Source organism: Mustela putorius, unplaced genomic scaffold (assembly GCF_011764305.1).
Source record: "Mustela putorius furo isolate JIRA1106 unplaced genomic scaffold, ASM1176430v1.1 tig00003846_pilon_pilon_pilon, whole genome shotgun sequence".
Taxonomy (NCBI): Eukaryota; Metazoa; Chordata; class Mammalia; order Carnivora; family Mustelidae; genus Mustela; species Mustela putorius.
This window is the reverse complement of record NW_025421999.1, coordinates 8,040,319-8,062,605: the sequence shown is the minus strand read 5'-3', so window position 1 is coordinate 8,062,605 and position 22,287 is coordinate 8,040,319. Positions and strand designations below refer to the sequence as shown.

General features: G+C 36.8%; 1 protein-coding gene across 1 annotated transcript; it reads right to left on the bottom strand.

The window, feature by feature from the left end:
• Positions 1 to 11,000: 11,000 nt before the first annotated feature.
• On the bottom strand, positions 11,001 to 21,962 carry LOC101680738 (carbonic anhydrase 1). Its single transcript, XM_004766962.2, has 7 exons — positions 21,839 to 21,962; positions 20,817 to 21,014; positions 19,168 to 19,286; positions 16,611 to 16,706; positions 14,470 to 14,532; positions 13,258 to 13,413; positions 11,001 to 11,701 (listed from the first exon to the last, which is right to left on the bottom strand). The coding sequence occupies exons 1-7, from the start codon at positions 21,873 to 21,875 to the stop codon at positions 11,585 to 11,587; spliced, it is 786 nt and encodes a 261-aa protein (XP_004767019.1). The 5' UTR covers positions 21,876 to 21,962; the 3' UTR covers positions 11,001 to 11,584.
• Between the last annotated feature and the right edge of the window lie 325 nt (positions 21,963 to 22,287).

Genomic DNA, 22,287 nt, shown 5'->3' with positions numbered 1-22,287 from the left:
ATGACCTTATTTATTACTTTTAATCCTTCAACCCTAGTGACAACTGTATGAGGGGGGCACTCTTATGATTTCTATTTTATGGATGAGGAAACCGAGGGCTGAGAGGTTAAGGGAACTAATCTGGGTGAAAAGACAGTATCAGAGCCAGGATTGCAAATCTGGGCAATTAAGCTAGATAAATCCATGCTCTTAAACAATGAGGGCCTGTTTTATTTATGTATTAATTCAGCCAATTTACTTAACTCTGACTATGTGTGAGGAATTGTCCTAGGCACATGGGCTACAAAGCTGAAGAAATCTCTGCCCTTGAGATCATCGGTTGGTGGTTAACAAAAAAACTGTGAACAGATAATGACAATACAATGTTGTACCTCCATAAGAGACATAAGTTCAGTAGCTGTGGGAGCCTCTGGCTCATTATTAACGCTTGGAGGACTTGGGAGGAGGTACAAATGAAGGTCCACATTCCATATGTTCAAATATCTAAACATTATAAATCAAATGTCACAAAGATATTCTTATAATGACAAAATTGAAAGTATGTGCATTTTTTATTACTAAGGGCTGGTACGATATCAAAGACAACTGAATTTAAATATTCATGGACATGTCAGTGTATCCCATTGAAAGGCTAGCAAGGTTTGGGTAAGTAATAAAATAACAATAAGCATAATTCATAAATAAAATTCATTTACCCATAAATATATTTTTCTGACCTTAGTGTTATTAAAATAACTAATTATGACTTTATAATCAAGATTTTCATATAACTTATATATTATTTTTTAAAGATTTTATTTATTTATTTGACAGATAGAGATCACAAGTAGGCAGAGAGGCAGGCAGAGAGAGAGGAGGAAGCAGGCTCCCTGCTGAGCAGAGAGCCCGATGCGGGGCTCGATCCCAGGACCCCGGGATCAGGACCTGTGCCAAAGGCAGAGGCTTTAACCCACTGAGCCACCTAGGTGACCCCATATATTATTAATAGTAGTAACCTAAGTATCTAAATAGATGCCTACTCAAAAGTTTATAAAATTTGAACATATTTTCATCAAATTGTAAATAAAAACAAATGTGCCAAAGTTAAATTATTTTTATATTTTTTCTAAAAGTTCTCTTTATATAAAATATTCAGTTATTAAAATAAAATACAAAATAAAACATTAAAATTTTTAAAAAATTAAAGCTGAAACTTATAATTCAATTTCTTGAATATTTAAACTGTATTGAATATATATATTTTTTGACCATATTTGACACATAATATTACATTAGTTTCAGTTATACAACATAGTGATTCAACAACTTTACATGTTATGCTATGTTCACCACAAGAGTAGTTATACCATCTGTCATTATGCAAAGCTATTACAATCTCATTGACCATATTCCCCATGCTGTACTTTTTATTTCCATGGCTTATTCCTTCCAAAACTGGAAGCCTGAGTCTCCCACCACCCTTCATCTATTTTGCCCATCCCCCCCATCTCCCTCCCCTCTAGAAACCATCAGTTCATTCTCTATATTAATAGGTCTGATTCTGCGTTCTGTTTGTTTATTCATTTGCTTTGTTTTTTATTTTTATTTATTTATTTTTTTAAAAGATTTTATTTATTTATTTGACAGAGATCACAAGGAGGCAGAGAGGCAGGCAGAGAGAGAGGGGGAAGCAGGTTCCCTGCTGAGCAGAGAGCCCAATGTGGGACTTGATCCCAGGACCCTGGGATCATGACCTGAGCTGAAGGAGAGGCTTTAACTCACTGAGCCACCCAGGCACCCCTGCTTTTTTTTTTTTTAGATTCCACTTAAAGTGAAATCCTATGATGTTTGTCTTTTTCTGTCTGACTTATTTCACTTAGCATGATACCCTTTAGGTCATCCTAAAGTATGTTAAATGTTTTATACAAATAAAATGATTCTCAATTCTAGTTACCAATGCCCATGTAGTAGCACATTGGATTGATGAGTCACACATGTTCATCTATTTATATACAAATGTAAGAGTAATGTGAATTGTTAAAGGTTGCAGAATGTTCCTCAGTGGCCATGTGTAGCTGTTGTGGATCCTTGCTAATTCCTGAGCAGCTCTGGAACCATAAATTTGAGCACATACACAAACAAGAAAATGGGTATTTGGCTCTATTGGGAATAATGGTTTGTGTTGCAAGAATCTGTTGTGCATATGCTATTTGAAAAGCATGATTATTGTTGGCCTTCTCTTGCCTAAACACGATCACTGCTCAAATTCTCCCCACACCCTACAGCAGGGTCTGTCTCCCACATCAGCAGTGGCCTGACCAACAAACATTTATGTGGCCCAGCTGCAGTTGCCTTTTGTTTCAAGGACGTACAGCTAGAGATATAAAGATGTATTTCTGTGGAGTCTGAATCACGAGTCATGGAATAGATATTTAGGGTTATAAGTCTTGCTCTGCTGGTGCTAAACACCAGACCCTGAGAGAAAGAGGTGTCCATATGTTCTTTCATAAATTTATTTTTGTGTTTCTGATGTATGAGGTCCTCCAAAGTGCAGTGTCCTTCTTGCTTTGGTCTTAGGGTAATACTGTGTAACTACTAGCTCCAGGACCAAGGAATTTTTATATGAGACAGATATTTGGTTGAGTCTTGAAGGAGATGAGCACTATGGGACACTTCACTGACAGCATATGCAAAGGCACTGAGGCACTTAGTAGTATAGCCTGCTCAGTCAACTGCAGACATGTCTGCATGGCTAGAACACAGGCGGCTTGAGGGGAGAGGTGGAGGTTCACCCTGAGGTTCACTCACTTATAAGAGATAAGTGAGGACACATCACACACGTCTTAAGAGCCATTAGGTGTTTATCTTAAAACAAGGAGGAGGGGCACCTGGGTAGCTCAGTGGGTTAAGCCTCTGTCTTTGGCTCAGGTCATGATCCCAGGGTTCTGGGATGGAGCCCCACATCAGGCTCTCTGCTCCGCGGGGAGCCTGCTTCCTCCTCTCTCTCTGCCTGCCTCTCTGCCTACTTGTGATCTCTGTCTGTCAAATAAATAAATAAAATCTTAAAACAAAACAAAACAAAAACAAAAAAACAAGGAGGAACATTAAAGGGTTTTTACAAGGGAGGAATTGGTTTAGATTGAGTCCATGTTTGGAGAAGGGCAAGAACGTAGCAAATAGGATAGCAATTATCCCAGGGAGGAATAATGCTTACCCAAACAAAGTTGGGGTAGTGGTAATGGAAATGAGAGAAGTTGAGAGAGACTAGGAAAGTGGCAAGAAGCTGGATGGACAGGAGGACTTAGAACATTGTAGTTGTTTAAATGTTTGCTGAAGTGAGTTGTATTCCTGTTTCCAATGCCTCCAGCATTTTAACTGCACTATCACATGCCTTTGTTTAACTGTGAATTAATTTGAATATATTGTTTTAATACTTGGAATTGCAAAGTGAGTACATTCTTACCAGAGAAAGATTGATACCAAAGATAGACATATCAAGTTCTCAGTTCTCAGAACACAACGATGTTCATTTCCAATAGGAGCCGTTTCTTGGCTTATTTCACAGTTCCATCAGGTCATAGACGGTTGGGTTATAATCTATATAGCTCATTAACAAGTTTTCTGTATATACCACACTGCCCTTCAGTTGGATTCTGTGTCTACTTTGCCCAGTGGGAAACGTTTGGAATCCTTGAGTTTTCTGAGTAGACTGTAAGTTTATAGAATGCTCCCTTTGTTCTTTAAAGTGCTGACTCATTTATTTGCAAATCAAGTTTAACCTAAAATAACTTTTTTGTTGTTGTTTGGTTGTGCTTTATTTGACTTCGGGTAACCTTTCAAAACTGATTGGGGACAGATTTATAACAAATGTAGCTTGAAAATTTGGAAATTGGACAGTTGCCGACAATGGGGATCGTGCTGTTTTTCTCTTTAAAGGTCCCTTTTAATTCATGCTTCTTATATCTGTTTTTTCATCAGAGCTGGGTCCACTGGCCCCCCTGATGCTCAGTCCTGCTTGTCTCTAAAACTTACCCTGACTTTATTTTTTATTTGAGATTTTATTTATTTATTTGACAGACAGAGATCACAAATAGGCAGAGAGGCAGGCAGAGAGAGAGAGAGAGAGGGGGAGAGAGAGAAGCAGGCTCCCTGCTGAGCAGAGAGCCTGATGTGGGGCTCAATCCCAGGACCCTGGGATCATGACCTGAGCCAAAGGCAGAGGCTTTAACCCACTGAGCCACCCAGGTGTCCCAGAACAAGCGGTGGGGAGGGGCCGAGGAAGAGGGAGAGAAGTAGACTGACATCTGAGCAGGAAGCGTGATGTGGGGCTCGATCTCAGCTCCTGGAGATCATGCCATTAGCTGAAGACAGATGTTTAACCTACTGAGCCACACAGGCACCTTAAAACTTACTATGACTTTAAATCGAGGGAGAAGTCCTGCCTTAACCTGGGTCTCCACACCTACTCCGGGCCACTGTTGCTAGTATGTGCTTTGGTTCTTGTAACTGCTGCTTCTGCCTGGGCTCTGTGTCTGGGTCTAGGCATCCATAGCCCACTTTCCCCAAGATATGGACAGACCGCAAGTCGCACTTAGCCATTTTTCACTTTACCCAGGAACGGAAGCCTGGCTTCTCAACTTCAGCTTTGATTTTGTGACCACATTCTGGATTTCCCAAATGGTCCCGGATTTCTTTAGGAAATGCCATTATCTTGTGCTTTGTGAGGTCTATTATTTTTTGTCTGCTGCCTTTACTCTTACATATTTTGCTTTGAAATCAAGACGGCTTTCCACTGAATTTCACTATTCTCCTAGTATATTCTTCATATCAGGACACAAGGTTGATGATAGATTTCAAACCCTACTATCAGGCTCCAACTTGTTGAAGTAGGTGGGTTGTGTCCTGAAAGACAAGTAAATTTGTAGCTCATACATGGGTAGGAAAACCTTGCTGGATAAATAGCAAGAAGAAGTTAAGATTAAATCCTTTTTCCCTCTGCCTTCCTATAGCATTTGATCACGTGTATATCAGTATAAATTTAATTCTATTTTGGTTTACAGTTATTGACATGGGTATGTCTGCCAATAGATTATCTCCTCTGTGATGGGGTCTATTTTTATCTATTTCTGTATTCCTAGTAACATTGGCATAGTGCTCTTTGAGTGGTAAATACTTAGCAAATGACTGAAGAAATAAAGGAATTATAAAACCAAAGTGCATAAGTGTTGTGCTATCCGTATGAACTACTTAGTATACATTTGAAATAATAAATAAGAATAGAATTAGAGTATCATTTTTCAAATGTCTGTGATAATTATTTATTGTTTGTGATTTTTTCCCTGCATACAAACCAGAAACTGCTGTTAGACTGATTGTGCTTAATTTTCTGAGACAATGTATTATTTTTTTTTTATAGTCAGAATAGCTACATCTGGGTTCAAGTCAAATACACAAAGCACTCATTATATCCTCTAACTTTTTGAGTTCTTCAAAGAGATACAAAGATGAGTGATAAGATGGATCACTGCCTTCCTGCTTTTTTTTTTCTTTTCACTTGTTTTTTGTAGTGTTTATAGTCTGAAGGAAGAGCTCAATCAGGTAGTTAAGAATTATGAAACAAGACAAAATAAGAAGAGTGTGGGGAGATGCCCGCATAGTGTTCTGTGGGGCACTCCGTGCTAGGGAAGGCTTGTAACCAGCTGTGGGAATTCTACCATTTAACTCTCCTTCTCTACATTGAACCTAGTGTTTCATTACATGGTTTTTATTTTTTAATTTTTTTTAAAGATTTTATTTATTTATTTGACAGACAGAGATCACAAGTAGGCAGAGAGGCAGGCAGAGAGAGAGAGGAGGAAGCAGGCTGCCCACAGAGGAGAGAGCCTAATATGGGGCTCGATCCCAGGACCCTGGGATCATGACCTGAGCTGAGGGCAGAGGCTTTAACCCACTGAGCCACCCAGGCGCCCCAGTGGTTTTTATTTATTTATTTTTTTAAGTGGTCCCTACACCTAGCATGGAGCCAGCATGGGGCTTGAACTCATGACCCTGAGATCAAGACCTGAGCTGAGATCAAGAGTCAAATGCTTAATGGACTGAGCCACCCAGGCACCCCACATGATTTTTGATAATATTTGTTCTGGAACACAGCTTTAGCATTGTTCATGAACAGACTGCACTACTTTATGCTCTTCCCAACAACGTATGACAGTTTTTAGTTCCTTGCATTGTTGACAACACTATGTATTATTTAAAAAGTATTTACTAATTTTATATGTAAAGAATCAGAGAGTGTTGGGCACCTGGGTGACTCGGTCAGTTAAGCATCTGCCTTTGGCTTAGGTCATGATCCCAGGGCCCTGGGATCGATCCCCACATTGGGCTCCCTGATCATTGGGGAACCTAATTTTCCCTCTATCTCTGGCCAATGCTCCCCCTGCTTGTGCTCTCTCTCTCTCTCTCTGTCAAATAAATAAATAAAATCTTAAAAAAAACAACAACAACAAGAATCAGAGAGTATGGTTTTGTTCTGTAGTTCTGTGATTACTAAGATTGAGAAGTTTTCATGTATTTATTGATCATGTCTTTTCTTTACTGATTGCTCATTCCTATCTTCCATTTTCTCTTGGGAATTTAATTTTTATCTTAATGTATGAGAGCTTTTTCTATGGCAAGGCTGTTGTTCCTTTGGATAACATTACACTGAAAAAATTCCCCCATTTGTCTTTAAAAAAAAGGCTTTATTTATTTATAAGAGAAAGAGAGAGTTTGAGAGAGAGCTAGAGTGAGGGGCAGAGGGAGAGGAAGAAGCAGCCTCTCTGCTGAGCAGGGAGCTTGATGTGGGGCTCGATACAGTACCCTGGGATCATGACCTGAGCTGAAGGCAGTCACTTAACTGAGTGAGCCACCCAGGTGCACCCTCCCACTTGTCATTTTTATTTTCATTAATTTTATTTTTTTTTTTACTATTGTTAGTTACCTAGATATTTAATTTTTTTCAAAGATTTTATTTATTTATTAGAGAGAGAGACAGTAAGAGAGAGCATGAGAGGGGAGAAAGTCCAAGGGAGAAGTAGACATCCTGGACATCGGAGCTGGGAGCCCGATGCAGGACTCGATCCTAGCACTCTGGGATCATGACCTGAGCCAAAGGCAGTTGCTTAACCAACTGAGCTACCCAGGGGCCCAGATATTTTAAGGTTTTTCATAGTTCAATCAACTATTCTGTTATTTCTTGGTTTCTACTTTTGGTGTTTTGAAGGTTCTTCAATCAGGTATTGAAATATTTACCTATTTTTCTAATATATGGAATTCACTGAAAAATTTAATCACCTTGAATTTATTGTGATGTATGGATAAGGGTCTTTTTTTTCTGAAGTAGCTAAATATTATTCCTGCCTGATGTGATTCTGTCGTGCATGTTTGATTTTGCTGATAATTTAGGTCATCTGTTAACATGCTGGAAAAATAACACATCCAAATAGCTTAACATGTGTCTGCCTCTAAAGGGTATTAAAATACTTATTAATGATTTGAAAAAAGCATATTCTCTAGTCTTTGAGGGGAAAAAAACCAATGCCACTTAAATACTACTCCTCTCTCACATAATTGCTATTTCTACTTCTCATAGCAAAGGCATTAACATCCCAGATGCCATTGTGATAAACTTCTAGCAAGGGCACTAGTGTTGGGAGCATTCTAACACCTTCAAACATGACCTTTTTGTCCATCAGTTCACTCTTAGTATGAAGATACTAAAGATACTTGTAAAGATACAAGATGTGAGTATGCTTGTATTTTTTTCCCCTAGTTTAGGGCTTTATTCTTTTTAATGCTTTAATTTTAATTGAGTATCATTTTCCCCTAGTTTAGGGCTTTATTCTTTTTTATGCTTTAATTTTAATTGAATTATAACTGACATACAATGTTATATTAGTTTCAGGTGTACAACACAGTGATCTGATATTTTTGTACATTACAAATTGATCATCTCGATAAGTCTAGTTTCTATCTGTCATAGGTAACGTTATTACAAAGTTATTGACTATAGTCTCTATGCTGTGTATTACGACCTCATGACTTATTTATTTTATAACTGGAAGTTTGCTCCTCTTAATCCCCTTCACCTCTTTGGCCATCCCCTTGCCCCTCTCTCAGCTGGCAACCACCAATTTGATCTGTGTGAGAGTAGACACATACATACCTTTAAGCCTCTAAGTTATTCCCATGAGTAACTTCTCTATTGAAATCAAGATTTGTAAGCAAGAATGCTTATGGTCATTTCTCCTAACTTGCTTTAAACATGGTATATATCTATTCAAATCTCTTTTATTTTATATGTATTCTCCTTAGCTTTATAAATATGTCCATATAATGAACCGTATTCTTGTAGTAGATTAAATATCTGCATTTCTATTTTGTCAAAGTAGACCAGTCTTGCAATAACGCATTTATTCATTTATATCTATATGTGTCTGTCTCTGCCTACCTACTGAGATTGAAAACAACCAAATCTAGTAAGAGTAATGAGGAAATCCTAATACAGTGTCTCACCGAGAACAGTATATAAATAAACATTTGTTATTTATGGTTAATCATCAAGTTTATGCTCATGAAATAAGTATTTCTATATGTGTTAAAGGCCTTAGATACAAAGAATGCTGATGACTTTCAGAGAGATCGGGCTTATTATTAATCTGATGAGATCTTCAATTGAATTTTCTACGCCTTTTGTACTCTCACATGTAAGCTTTTGTTAGTTTACCCACTAATAAATGAAACAATTCACTAAAGTTTAATTTCTCTTTCTTTTTTATTATTTTATATCTCTTCTGCAATGGGACCCTATACCAACTCCACATAATATTTGTAAAAGAGAAAAACAACAAAAAGATAATTCATGAACTATACTAGATATATAACTCATTCCATCTAGAAACCTCCTATAAAGAATTACATAGAAAAGCAAGAATAAATGTTAAAATAGGAAGCAAGATCGAGAGACCTGGAGTCCGATTGTAGTTCAACTTATTTTTGTCGTTTAGAGCCAGAATCCTCTCGGTGGTCTAGGATTGACTTTGTAACGGCAAAAGGAGAAAGGGGTTGAGTTTCTAAGTACTCTGAAACTCCATGCTAAATTTTGATTGTACCTAATTATTTACATTTTCAGGGGAGGTAGAGAGAAGTTTCATTGCTTTACTTACATATTCATAGAATCTGTGACCACAAAATGGTGAGGAACCACTGGATATAGTGTAACAAGTGTTATAAGAAATAGAAATTTCTTCCTTTGAGTCATGTACAAAATTAAATTTAAAGAATATGTTTGTTTCCTTTCCTTTCACTTTCCCTAATTCTGCCCTTGATGAATTTAATGTTCTTAGAGTTATTTTCCAAAACATACAGAAATGAACACTTTGGAAAATATCTTGGACTCACAAATCAGCAAAAGGATGCCATCAGTGTTCAGCACAACATTTCTGAAAGCAAGGGTAGGAATGTTGGGATGCATAAGACAGAAAATGGCAGGGAGTAGATGCACCTTTTTACCCTTGAGCCTGGTGCTGCGCCTTTCAGCTGTCATTGTCATTCTGGATGACTGGAAGAAGGTCAGCTGCCAAACGTCATGGAAAAATCAGAAAATCCCTGAAGGATGTTCAAATCTTTTACCTATGTTGGCAAGGGAAGAGGGCTCAGAGCAGGAGGGTGAGTCAAAGAAACATACGAGTTGCTTTCTCAGATGATCCAATGTCTTGTCCACGTATCTCAGCAGCTGTTTTCATCGGCTACTTCAGAGACACATGGAAAGCCCCCATAATGCACCTCGTGAGTTCTGCCAAATAAATGAAATTCTGGCAGAAGAAGTAAGGGGAAACATGCTCCCCAGTTGGCATTCAGCTTAGGGAAAAGTTTGATGGTCATCATATATCTTCTGTCACTTTGTTGTCTTCTCCATAGCATGACTTAGAGATTTATATTTAAATTCAAGAATCCATTTTAACTTTCTTAAAAATATACATATATATATGGGTGATGAATTTAAGTATTTTTCAGGCCCCTCCCTGTTGTGAAATTTGTTTTTTTAAGTTGCTCAATTTCTTTCTAGAAAATATTTCAAACACTGTGTGCCTTGAGTGGCTATATTTTGCAGGTATCTTTTTGTAAAAATTTTTTATACCTTTTATATCTTATGCAGATACATGTCTCAAATTAAAATCATACCACTCTTTCTTTGGCTCTCATGATGATTCTTGATAACTTTAGAATTAAAGTCCTTTCAATGTGACTCATGTGAAATGAGAAGATCATAGGACCCGTGTAACTGTTTCAGGCTTTTTCAGTATCTGGCAAATATATGGTAATATACACAAATGACTTTTGCAAAGAAAGTATTTCCTATTTATATGATGCTTATGGGAGCAGGGCACAAGTATTGTTTGGATCTATTACATTTCAATAAATAGGATTCTTTAAATTCTGGGCCCCAGACCAAAAATTCAAAAGAAGTCTTTTAGTATGGTTTTAATACAACCTTTATAGAAAGGCTTCTTCAGAGCAATGAAGAACCTGCTTGATCTGTCTTTTTAAACTATGTTTATGTTTATTGAGAAGTTTTGACTGATTACGTAACATTAGACAACACTAAGATATTGGAATGTTTACTGCTCTGGTCTCTAATATGATATCTTATATTTAGTCAGGGAGGAGGAAACTAAACTAAATCACAAGACGACACACAAGACACAAGACCCAAGATTTAAATTTTGGATGTAGATATGACTTCAGAAACAACTGACTTCAGGTTAAGGGCACCTCTGACTAAAAGATTATATGATGTTTTTATATGATTCTAAGTCCAAATGACTCTATCATTTTTATAAACCATTCTCTGGTGAATATTCTTCAGCTTCTTCATTATAGATTCTCTAGTCAAGCTAACTTGTTATAATAATGGGGGGGGGGGACCATTGGCTTTGCTAATGGGAGGAGGGAAAGTGGAAGCAATAACCAGAAGCAACATCTTCCCATGTAAGATACCATTTTTATCACAGAGAACACAGATGATATTGGGCCAGTGTAATAATATTAATTACAGTTGCAATCTTAGCTGTATAGCTGCCTTCAAGAGTAAGAAAATTAATTTCTCAATATTTCATCTCAAGCTACTCTTAGGTTATTACATTTAAGGCAAAATGATATTACAAATAAGGCACTTAAGATTTTTGGAATGTACATGGGCCACTGATTATTTAACATTTAAAAAAATAGAGTACATACCAGACAAGAAAGGGATAAAGCTATTTTACTGGTTCAATAAAATGGAAACAGATACAAATCACTAAGAAATTATTTCGTATAATTTAATTGTAATTATAAAGAATTCCACAAAAATAAACTTGAATTTAAGGACAAGTTTTACAAGCTTATGGATTATTATTTGAATTAAACATTAAGAATAAAAATTAAAACTTTGCTCTACAGATTGAATTTGCAGCTATGCTGCCTTGCTAGTATTGAAATGAATGCGTTTCTTAAAAACTGCTTTACTGGGTTATGTCCGAAGCAGGGCAGTGTTCCTGGAGTAAGAAGTTCCTTCCTGGTCCCATCAGAATGAAGCTCTCACTACTCTGCTGTTCAGAGGCTGGGGTGGCCGGTTGTTGTGATGAATGGGGACAGCTTTGTCACCTTCAACAGTTGATAGAAGGCTTCGGAACTGTGCCAGCTGGGAGGGAGGATGAAATATTTAAAGAATCAAAGGTTATTAAAGTTACACAGAACACTTTATTTCCAGTATTATTAATGCACTGATTTTTAGAAAACGGAGTTGCTCATTGCAACGGTCTCACCAGGGGGAAGGGAGGAAGTAAAAAAATACCTTCACATTTATTTGAACTAGGTATTTGGTTTAGATTATTAATGATGGGCTGGAATAGAACACCAACTTTTTCAGAATATCAACTGGGCTACTTTGGGGGAGTGACATTCCGCTTGTTACCTCAGTTTCCGTATGATAAAATTACAATAACATTGCCTGTTTTCACTGTGCTGTGCCTTTTATTCCCATAACTTACTCATTTCATAACTGTACCTCCCACTCCCTTTCATCTATTATGCCCATCCCTAACTCCTTCCCATCCGGCAACCATCAGTTTGTTCTCACCATTTATGTCCTATTCTGCTAAAAATCTAGCCTATTTAGAGTGACTTAAGCTATGGCTGAAGGCTTATTTTGTGGACCACAATGTGTGATAACTTATCAACTCTTACGATAATCACTTTGCCACCCAAAATATATTCCTACCTTTTACTTAAGACGTCACCTTATCAAAAAACCTGTCATTTAATATAGACAGATTTTTAAGAGATCCACAAATACAACAACTGGCTTATAAAACTATGGAGATGTAAAAAGAAAAATCACTGGCTCCATCAAAATTGAAAATAATGATTGCACCTGAAAAAAACCTGGCATGGCCTCAACATTTCAATACTAAGTATAGGTTTAATATAGGTAAGATTTTATATGGATAGTGCAGTACGAAGCAGACTCCCTAAATAGCTAATAGGAAAAAATATTAAACACTATCAGCTATTTGCCTTGGGTTGTTGTGAAGATTAAATTGGTTAGTGCGTAAAAAGTTCTCCGAATGGTACTCACCATGCAGCATACACTCAGTAAGCGGCCATTACCAGTGGGCTACATTCATTGCCTGTCCTATAGGTTTGTTATGAGAATTGGTTGACAAAACCTAGGTAAGGCACCTAATGAAGGGAGTTGCTCCATCAATGGTAGTTATTAATATAATTATAAACTATAATTAAAGACATATCTTCTTGGAGAGTTAATAACTAAAGCTTCAAAAAAAGAACAACAACAACAAAAAAACCCTTTGTCAGCTCTCAGGGTATGAGCGTTGTGAGGCATAGTTCCCCAAATTCTTAGTAGAAGGTCCTGTGACAATCTTTTCTTTGTTTCTGAAACTTTTAGGATGACACTCAACAGAGTTGGATTTTTCCTTAATAAGGTGTAAAAGATAGTAGGACTTCAGAATCTCATTGTTTTTTTCTATATCAAGTAAAAAGCAGTATTACAATGCACATTTCTTTATTATTCTTTAACAGACTTATGTCAGAAGTGAATCTTTTTTCAGTAGGAATGGAAAACAAACTCCTCAAAAATCTATTTGAAATCATGACGTCCCCCATTAATACTAGGAACTGAAGTGGTGTTAGTGTTTTGCACTTCTAGTTCCCACTCTTCCACCTTTGATGTTCTACCTGCTCTGGGCTGATACTGATGCTGTCCTTGCAGATGATCCAGGTCACACTCTCATAAAGGGGAGGATGAGTCAGAGAGCCAGAGTAGGTCCAATAATCCAGGGATGAAGGAAGGAGAGTAGATGGGTCAAAATTTGTGAATGGGGCTCGTTTGTTCTGGAGGAAAAAAGAAAAGTAATATAATTATACCATGATATAAAATACATCATATACATATACGATGTCTGTGTTATATTATTTCGGCATATACACTGTCTTGAGATTTTAGCTAGGACTTAAATTAATTTTTCTACTATATAGTATATACTGATGTGCTTGAAAATATGAACAATAAAAGTAATAGAAGACTGGGGTGCCTGGGTGGCTCAGTGGGTTAAAGCCTCTGCCTTTGGCTCAGATCATGATGCCAGGGTCCTGGAATGGAGCTCTGCATTGGGCTCTCTGCTCAGTGGGAAGCTTGCTTCCCCCCGCTCTCCGCCTGCCTCTCTGCCTACTTGTGATCTCTGTCTGTCAAATAAATAAATAAAATCTTTAAAAAAAAGTAGTAGAAGACTGAAAATTTGCAACACTGACATTTGGCCAAATAATCTTCTTTCTTCCTCATTTGGTGGAACATAAACAAAGGTTAGATAGTTTTTAAATAATCTATTCTCTCTAAAAGATATTTCATTTCCAAAATAAAACCCTTATTGTTTTTTAGGAATGAAGTCAGATACTGTTCCAGTGACAAATCTGTTATTGACATGCTTATTGGTTAAGTTTTAGCCCTCTTCTATTTATTCTTATATTCTTTTTTGATTGTTTATGTGTGGCCTATTAATTATATCTCAGAATAATACCCTTAACTCCTGCATTTTTTGTACTGCTAAAGAAGCAGAGATCATTTTCTTTGTGAAATGGGAAAAAAAGTCACATTTTAGTTAGATATGTTTTTTAAAGAAAATTTGAATGGCTATGGAACCTGTTCTCCAAATTTCATGCTGCTAAAATAGATTAAAAAAAACTGGGAAAAAGAAAAGTATAAAACAAAACAAATATCTGAGTGAGAGACCTTCTCAGAAGCAAGTAATATCTAGTAGTACCTTGATTTTTCAAATTGGTAACTTTTGCTCTAGTCTTCCTACTCCCCACGTCAAATATATAATCAAATGATTTCAATAGTTCTGTGAACTCTTATTCTCTGTTTTAAACCGATATATCTAGTCTATTGACCTTGGTTTTAACTGCGTTTAGGGCATCAAGTACTTTCTGCAGTCTTGGGTTGGCCCGATCAACCTGAAGATTAAAAAAATAAATAAAATGTGAGTTAGATATTGTTATAAAGTCAAACTATGTTTAGCTAATTTTTTTTCAATTAAAAACAGTAACTGAAGAAAGGTAAGGTATTTTATCACTGTTTTAGGAGAAGGAATTTTGCTGGGTGTATGTCCTTGTGGGCCCTTGTCCTCTATAAATTGTTCATAACATGTAATCCCTGTCAACCTAAAAACAAGAAACCAGCTCAAGAGGCAAAGTGTTTATTTAAGAGCAAAGAACTGCAATTCGTGGTGCACATGTTGGGGTAGAAAGCCAAATAACATTCCAATTACAGGACACAGACTCAAGGATTTTATAGAAGAAAAGGGAGATCATGTCAGTGGTTTTGAGAGGAGTTCATTGGTGTTGACAAACAGGACGGCATCCGTACTTCACTGATGGGTCATGTGAAGTGAGCACTATGCAAAAGTTCAGTCTTATCAGATCTCTCAAATGGGATATTCTTGTTCTTGCTGACTTCTTGGAATGTTGGCCGTTTGGCCCAGTTCAAAGTTTTAGAAAGCAGGGTGTGCAAGACAGTTCTCTTGGAAATGTTATTATGGCTCCGTTTTAAAATGGCTCTCTGTGTGTCATTTTTCATAGCACAGAGAAAGTGGCAAACAAAAAGCTCAGTTTTAATTTAATATGGGCAAGATATTCAAGGATATACAAGTCAAAATCTAGGAACTTAGCAAAACTGTGACAAAAAATACAACCTCTTACTTTTGGCCCGTTTTATTAGTTATAATTGGTACAGTGTATAATGTGTTGTAAGTGTCCAATAAAGGTTAACTAGAATTACTGTAATTCCAAAAGTTAGCCACCTAAGTGTGACATTTATAATAAGAAACATGTTTATGACACAGAGCTCCCGAGCCCTCAGGATTTCCTAAGTGATGAGGAGCAATAAAGGTGTCTTCTCTTATGTTAATTAGGGGACTTAGGGACTGAATCTGAGGATGAGGGCTGGTCACCAGGAGAACCAACCATGTGATTAGAGGGTTGGAACTTTCAGTTCCACTCTCAGACCTTTGGGGATGGGAGAGGGAATAGGGGCTAGAACTTGAATCAATGGCCAATGGCCAATTGAGTAAATAATGAGTAAATTGACAATGAGTAAATAATGAAGTCACCATAAAAACCCACAAAAACTGGATATAGTTTCCAGATTGGTGAATTTGGGGAGATACAGGAAAAACAGTGTGCCTGGGCAGGGCGAGGAAGCTCTTTGCCTGTCCCCCTACCTTTCCTTATGCATCTTTTCCATTTGGGTAATGCTGTTATATTCTTGTATAACTAACTAGTAATCTAGTAAGAAAATGTTTCTCTGAGTTCTGTGAGCTGTGCTAGCAGATTAATCAAACCTCTTCAAACCCAAAGAAGAGGTCTCAGGAACCTCTGACTTATAGTCAGTCAGGCAGAAGAGCACCTAACAAACAGGGCTTGAGAATGACATCTAAAGTAGGGTGGGGGAATTGTAACCTTTGCAAGTCTGAACCCTTAGCCTGGGAAACCTAATGCTATCTCTGTGTAGACAGTGTCAGAATTGAGTTGAATTCCTGAACACGCTGCTGGTGCCCAACAGTTGCTTGTTAGTGGTGGGGGAGGGAGGGGAAAACTGCACATTGGGATTTTGTGGATAGAACTCAAGAGGATCCAAGTATACACAATTTAATGAGAACTTCCCTACAAAACTTTTCAGGGACACTCCCATAGAGAATTTAAGTAACATCTGCCACTTGAAACATTAACTGAACTTTCTTCATGGAAAAATAATCCTCTTAATATTTTTCCCCCAATGATACATTAATTTGATAATAAGTTCAGGAAAGGGAATTTAGAAAATAGAAACTCACCTTCCCATTCTTTCCCTACCGGAAAAACTTAATTCTCTCTTAAAAAGGGAAAGACCAAGAGAAAACTGTAGCAAAATACCATAAAATGGAAAATTTTTAAAAAGAAAGACTCAGATATCTTTCTGCCTTATTTTATGCTATTTTGATATTTGATTGGTAAGAAATAGTGTTAGCTGAGCTCTGTAACTCTCTCTAACTCACCTTCATCAAAACACCAATAATTGCCAAACCATCAGCCTGTGAGATAGCTTCAGCAAAGCTGGAGTACTTTGCAGAATTCCAGTGAACTAGGTGAAGCTAAAAATGATAATGTGGTCAATTAGTTATTTATACCACTGTGAAGACAAAAAATTATAAATTAACTTGTTAATGTATGAAGATGTGTCTTGGCTTAGATAACATTTATGTGAACATTTATCTAGTGGATAGGAAAGGTTATCTTCTCACTTTGTGGAAGGATTGCGGACATTGTGTAGAGCAGGCAATTTGCAACTTCCATGGAACCAGTGAGTAAAATTTCTTTTCCCAAAATATCATAACTATTCAATATACTCCTTTTTAAAAATTTCTTTTGAATGGAAAGACAAGGAATTCCAACTAACTAGCTTTCAACAAATCTGAAAGAATTTCTGTCAGGCGAGGTTCTTTTTTAGCAACTTTATAGGGAGGGATTCCTGGACAGTCTAGGAATCTTGGCCAAGAACACATTTTCTTAAGAACCTCTAGACACCTGTCAAGACATTATCTTTAGCCTAAGCTCTTTATGGAACTCTACATATGAATATCCAATATGTATGTTTGTCATCTTGTTATCTTCTTGATATCCCCACATGGATGTCTAACAGGGTTCTCAAACTTAGTAGGGCCAAAGTACAACTCTTGATTTCCTCCTTGCCAAACCTGTTTCATTTTCCCATCTGTGGAAAGGTACTACCATCTACCTAATTGCTCAATCAAAAAGTACAATAGTTACCATTAATTTCTTACTTTCCCCACTTATCAACAGCCATCTCTCAGCACATCTCATAGATTAAAATTCTTTGCTTGGTTCACGACTTGAAGTCTTTGCATTGGTTGCTGATTTTCTTTGGCATGTCCCTCCCCATAATCTGTCAATGACAGTCTTTTGTCTTGAATTAGGGCTGAACACAAATGCCACTTCTGAAAGAATCTTTTTCTGACCTCCCAATGTAAAGTGATCATCTGGTCAATCATATCACTTTAAATTAATTAATTCTCCACATACCACTTACTTAATCTCTTTCGCTCTCTCTCTCCTTCTCTCTCTCTTGCTTTTCCTTCTCTCTCCTCCTCCTCCCTTTGCCCCAACTCCTGCTCCTCTCCTCTCCTCCCTCCTGTCCTCAGTTGAATGTTGAATTTTGTGGCTAAGTGCCTTTCTTCTCTAGCCGGGATTATTTTTATCTTTCTTAAATTAGGTGAGGAGATTTCTGATGATACTTCTTAGGTGCAACCAGATATGCCTCTAAAAAGGTAGTATTAATTTAGGCTCCCAACCCATTTGACTTTAGTCTACTTTCAATTTTTTAGGGAAAAAGGGGAAGAAACATTTAATGGATTTATGTAGTATTAAAAGTTATTAGCCAAGCTTTACAATGTAACATAAAGCCAATTACATTTGTGTAAAATTCCCAAATCTTCTATTAAAATAAAAAAATGCACATACGCTGTAACTTATCAATCCCTCTTACACAAACATCTGCCCTACTTAAGTGCTTTCACTAGTGCTTAAGGTATATGTACAGATGCATTTGTTGAAGCACATTCTGGTAAAAGTAAAAAACCAATAAAACAAAAAGCAAAGGGCATAGTAATTGTCCATCAGTGGGGGCTAGTTAAATAAATTCCAATATATTCATATATTGAAATAAAATTAAAAGAATGAGAATTAAAAGAATGAGGTGGAATTAACTCCACTGACTTGGAAAATGATTATGATAAATTGGTAAGTAGAAAAAGAGGCACAAAACCACAATGTATTATACATTTGTTTTTGTAAAATTAAAAAACAGTCAACCTGTATATATGGGTATATATATATATACATATATATGTATATATATATATTTAATATTCATACATATAAAGAGCAAAAATTCTCTCTCAATCTCCCAGATGCTTTATTGATAGATTGATATAAATATTCTTGATTTTTGTATGTGTATATAGACAAAGTGTCTTGAGAGGGATCGCTGACTTCCACGGGAGGGCAATTCAAGTGGCTGGAGGTTGGTGGCCGGCAGCAAGAACCCTCAGAGCCTCACTGAGGTGTACGCTACTCTCTGTGTCCATTCCTATGATTAAACTTGCACTCTTGGTAGAGTCTGACTAAAGTGTTCCAGCCCGGCCACACCCATGCTACCAGTGTGTCCTAACTTGAACATTTGAATAAGAAGCAAATGTTATGTTTACTTTAGAGTTAGAGCTTTAAAGGAGAGCAGCACCTCCTCTTGAGGCTAGCCTAATGTTAAGACAACAGTTTTTTGTGTCATTTTGAAGACAGATGATTCCTGGGCTCAGGACATCAACTCCAGGTTACCTTTTTCACATGAAAAATTCCCTTCTATTACCAAACTTGGTATGTGTGTGCTTGATTTTAATGGGGCCTGGGAATTCCTTATAGGGATGAGAATCCTCATTCCTTTGGAGCCATTATAAAGGTGACTTATGTAATAAAGCAGCTGCTTCTGAAAGTAATTCTCAGTGCATTTATCTCTTCTCACTTACTAAGTTACATTACCTCTCCAGAATATTTGACTCCATCCACTGTATGTTCAGAACCATAGTCATTTGTGCTGCCCCAGTGAAAATGGAACTGACAGAGCCTATAGGTTTCAGAAAGAGGACCACCTCTCAGCACTAGAAGAAAAAGGAACCATTATTAGTTTTATGATCATAAGCTCCTGCTTGTTGTTGCATTTAACATAAACCAACAATAAATTGGATTAAGTAGAACTGAAAACAAACACCAGTGCCAAGGTTTTTTCTTGTTGGATTCCCCCCAACAACCATGATGATGGTGTTCATATGTACGGTGTGTCTCTGAGCATTCCATTGATAATATACAGTTCTCAGCACATGAGTTGTAATTTCATTGTTTCCTTTTTTCCTTTTTTTTTTAAAGTAAACTCCACATCCAGTGTGGAACTCAACATGGGGCTTGAACTCACAAACCCAGAGATCAAGACCTGATTTGAAATCAAGAGTCGAATGCTTAACTGACTGTGTTACCCAGGTGCTCCTAATTTTACCTTTCCCTGCTGCCAAGGAAGTATACGGGAAGGTGAGTGAATTATAGTTTTACCGGCCTTACCTTGAATCTGCTTTAATGTGCAAGTTCATTCATTCTTTCAACAAAGACTATATAGACAATATGCATTAAGATCTTTAATAATTTATTTTGAGTAACAAGTTACACATGACATACTTTGTAACGAGTCAAGTAACTAGTCAGGACACAATGAGTATCTTGACACCTTTGTGGAGAATGCCTGTGCAGGAAAAAAGAGAAAGTGCCAGGGGGGCAATGGGGTCACTCTAAAAATTTCAACATTGAATGACTGTGTCATTTTCAGGGTCTATGTAATCTTATGATTAATTAAACACTCATAACACCAGATCTAATTTAATATTAAAAAATGGATATACCCCCAAGTTGCCTAAAATTCAGACTCAGAACCTTGTAGGAAAGAGGTAAAACAAGTTTTGCCTTTTGTCAATAGAGCTGTCTTATGAAATTGTCATTTAGTAAATTTTTCAAGAAACAGTTATGAAAACCTTACCATGTAGCAGGAAATGTGCTAAGCCTGGGGTATGAAGAATTCAGTCACTACAGTCTAGCAGGGGAGGGGGAGATAGCTAAGTGTCCTTATGCACAGAATAAATCTTGCAAGATTTATGTAAGCCTCATTTTCTTAGTGGTACCCAAGCACTTTACAGTGATAGACTCATTTTTCTGGACACAAAAAATAAATTCTTCAGTCCATTTGTCTTTCTTACTGTGTTCCTCCATCCTCATTCCAATTAGAAAATATTTGCCTTTTCAGTTTCTATATTCACTATGATGGAGCATTAGATTCTTGGAAAAAATACTGTTTATTCAAAAAGTATGAAGTGAGTATAAAGATATTAGAGACCAGAAGAGATAGGATGGTGTCATGGATGAGAAGGGCTGAAAAAAGACAAAGCTGGGAGTTCCAAAAATCATCTTTACCACTTGGCGGTTTTCCAGAAGTCCAAAATGCTTCACCAGATTGCAGCAAATTTACACACATGCACTACGCATGTGACAGAAGACTGAGGATGGCATTTACGTTTCTTAAAGTCCTATTGTTTAAATTTTCTTAGTAGGGTCAAAGAAAATATAATCAGAAGGGTCTTTTCGCTCACCTGATCGGTTATCATTGTCCTCATAGTTTACATGGAAAGAATGCCCCACGTTGATAATTTCTTTGGCCGTGGCTGGATCATAGGAGATACTGATAGGTTTAAGAGAGGTGTCATGTTTCGTTTCGCTCGTTTTAATATCAATGGGAGATTGCTTATTTCCATTTGCAATGGGATACAGCTTGCCCCATTGTTCAGGACCTACCAAGGCAAACACATGCATACAATCAAAACTTCATCAAATGTTTGACTCCCTGTTTTATGACTCCCACTAAGCATTTGCTTATTAGATTATGATTTATTCAAGTATCTTAAATGGTATTCTTTTTTTTTTTTTAAGATTTTATTTATTTGACAGACAGAGATCACAAGTAGATGGAGAGGCAGGCAGAGAGAGAGAGAGAGAGGGAAGCAGGCTCCCTGCTAAGCAGAGAGCCCTATGCGGGACTCGATCCCAGGACCCCGAGATTATGACCTGAGCCGAAGGCAGTGGCTTAACCCACTGAGCCACCCAGGCGCCCCTTAAATGGTATTCTGTTTAACTTAATATAAATTCAACATTTGAGAATGCATCTTTTCTATAAAATATTTGTCAACAAAACTATAACTATTTTACTATTAGTACTAGATTTCTAATATACATATAACATAAATATGTTGTATATTAATATATGTACATATATACATAGTTATATATTACAGATATATATATTAGTACTCTCTCTATAATATATCATATACTATATATATAATATATCTGTATATATATTAGTACTCTCTCTATATATATAGAGAGAGAGAGGAAGAGACAGAGAACGCATTTTATAGACAACCATATCCCAAAGGACAAGTGCTAAGATTACATGTAAAGTTATTATAATTATTCAAGTCAGGCCATTCTAACCATTAACCTATGACTATATAGTTACTTTATTTTATTTATTTTTTTAAATGCTCTATACCCTTTTTTGTTGGGAAAAGCAATGAGCTATTATTTTGATCTACATGAAGCAGAAGCACTTTACCGTTTTTGTCGTCATATCCCCAGTTGGAACTAGCCATGATCTTCTACTTAGTTTTCTTTTCTGCAAAGATAATACCTGGAATAACTGCCTGCAAGCCAGCATGCAGTAAACAAGTCAAACCGCCACTTGTGGGTTTTTATAGGAACTTCTCTGCCTTTAATAGGCCACTATTTCATCATCTCTGCCTATCAGGAAGTATAGATAAGTAAAAAAAAAAAAAAAAAAAAAAGAAGAAGAAAAGAAAAAAAAAAAAGAAAGTACTAAAAAAAGCCCACAGAGGTCAGATCAGTTCCAATTATTTTATTTTCTTATATTGTAAGGGAGAAATATCAAAATTGTAGGTTTTATAAAACCAAGCCCTATTTCTCTCATGTTAGTAAATGATATGGCTGAATATTATCATATATGAGTCTTTGGGTTTCCTAAATTCAAAATGGATTTGTGCACTT

Bases quoted from the DNA above. Each gene is read 5' to 3' on its own strand.
- LOC101680738 (XM_004766962.2), bottom strand. From the start codon at position 21,875: ATGGCTAGTTCCAACTGGGGATATGACGACAAAAACG. The intron at 21,015-21,838 runs GTAAAGTGCTTC...TTGCCTTGGTAG, and splicing joins GGGATATGACGACAAAAACG to GTCCTGAACAATGGGGCAAG. The intron at 11,702-13,257 runs GTAGAACATCAA...CCTCCCTCCCAG, and splicing joins TCAGTATCAGCCCAGAGCAG to CTGGCACAGTTCCGAAGCCT.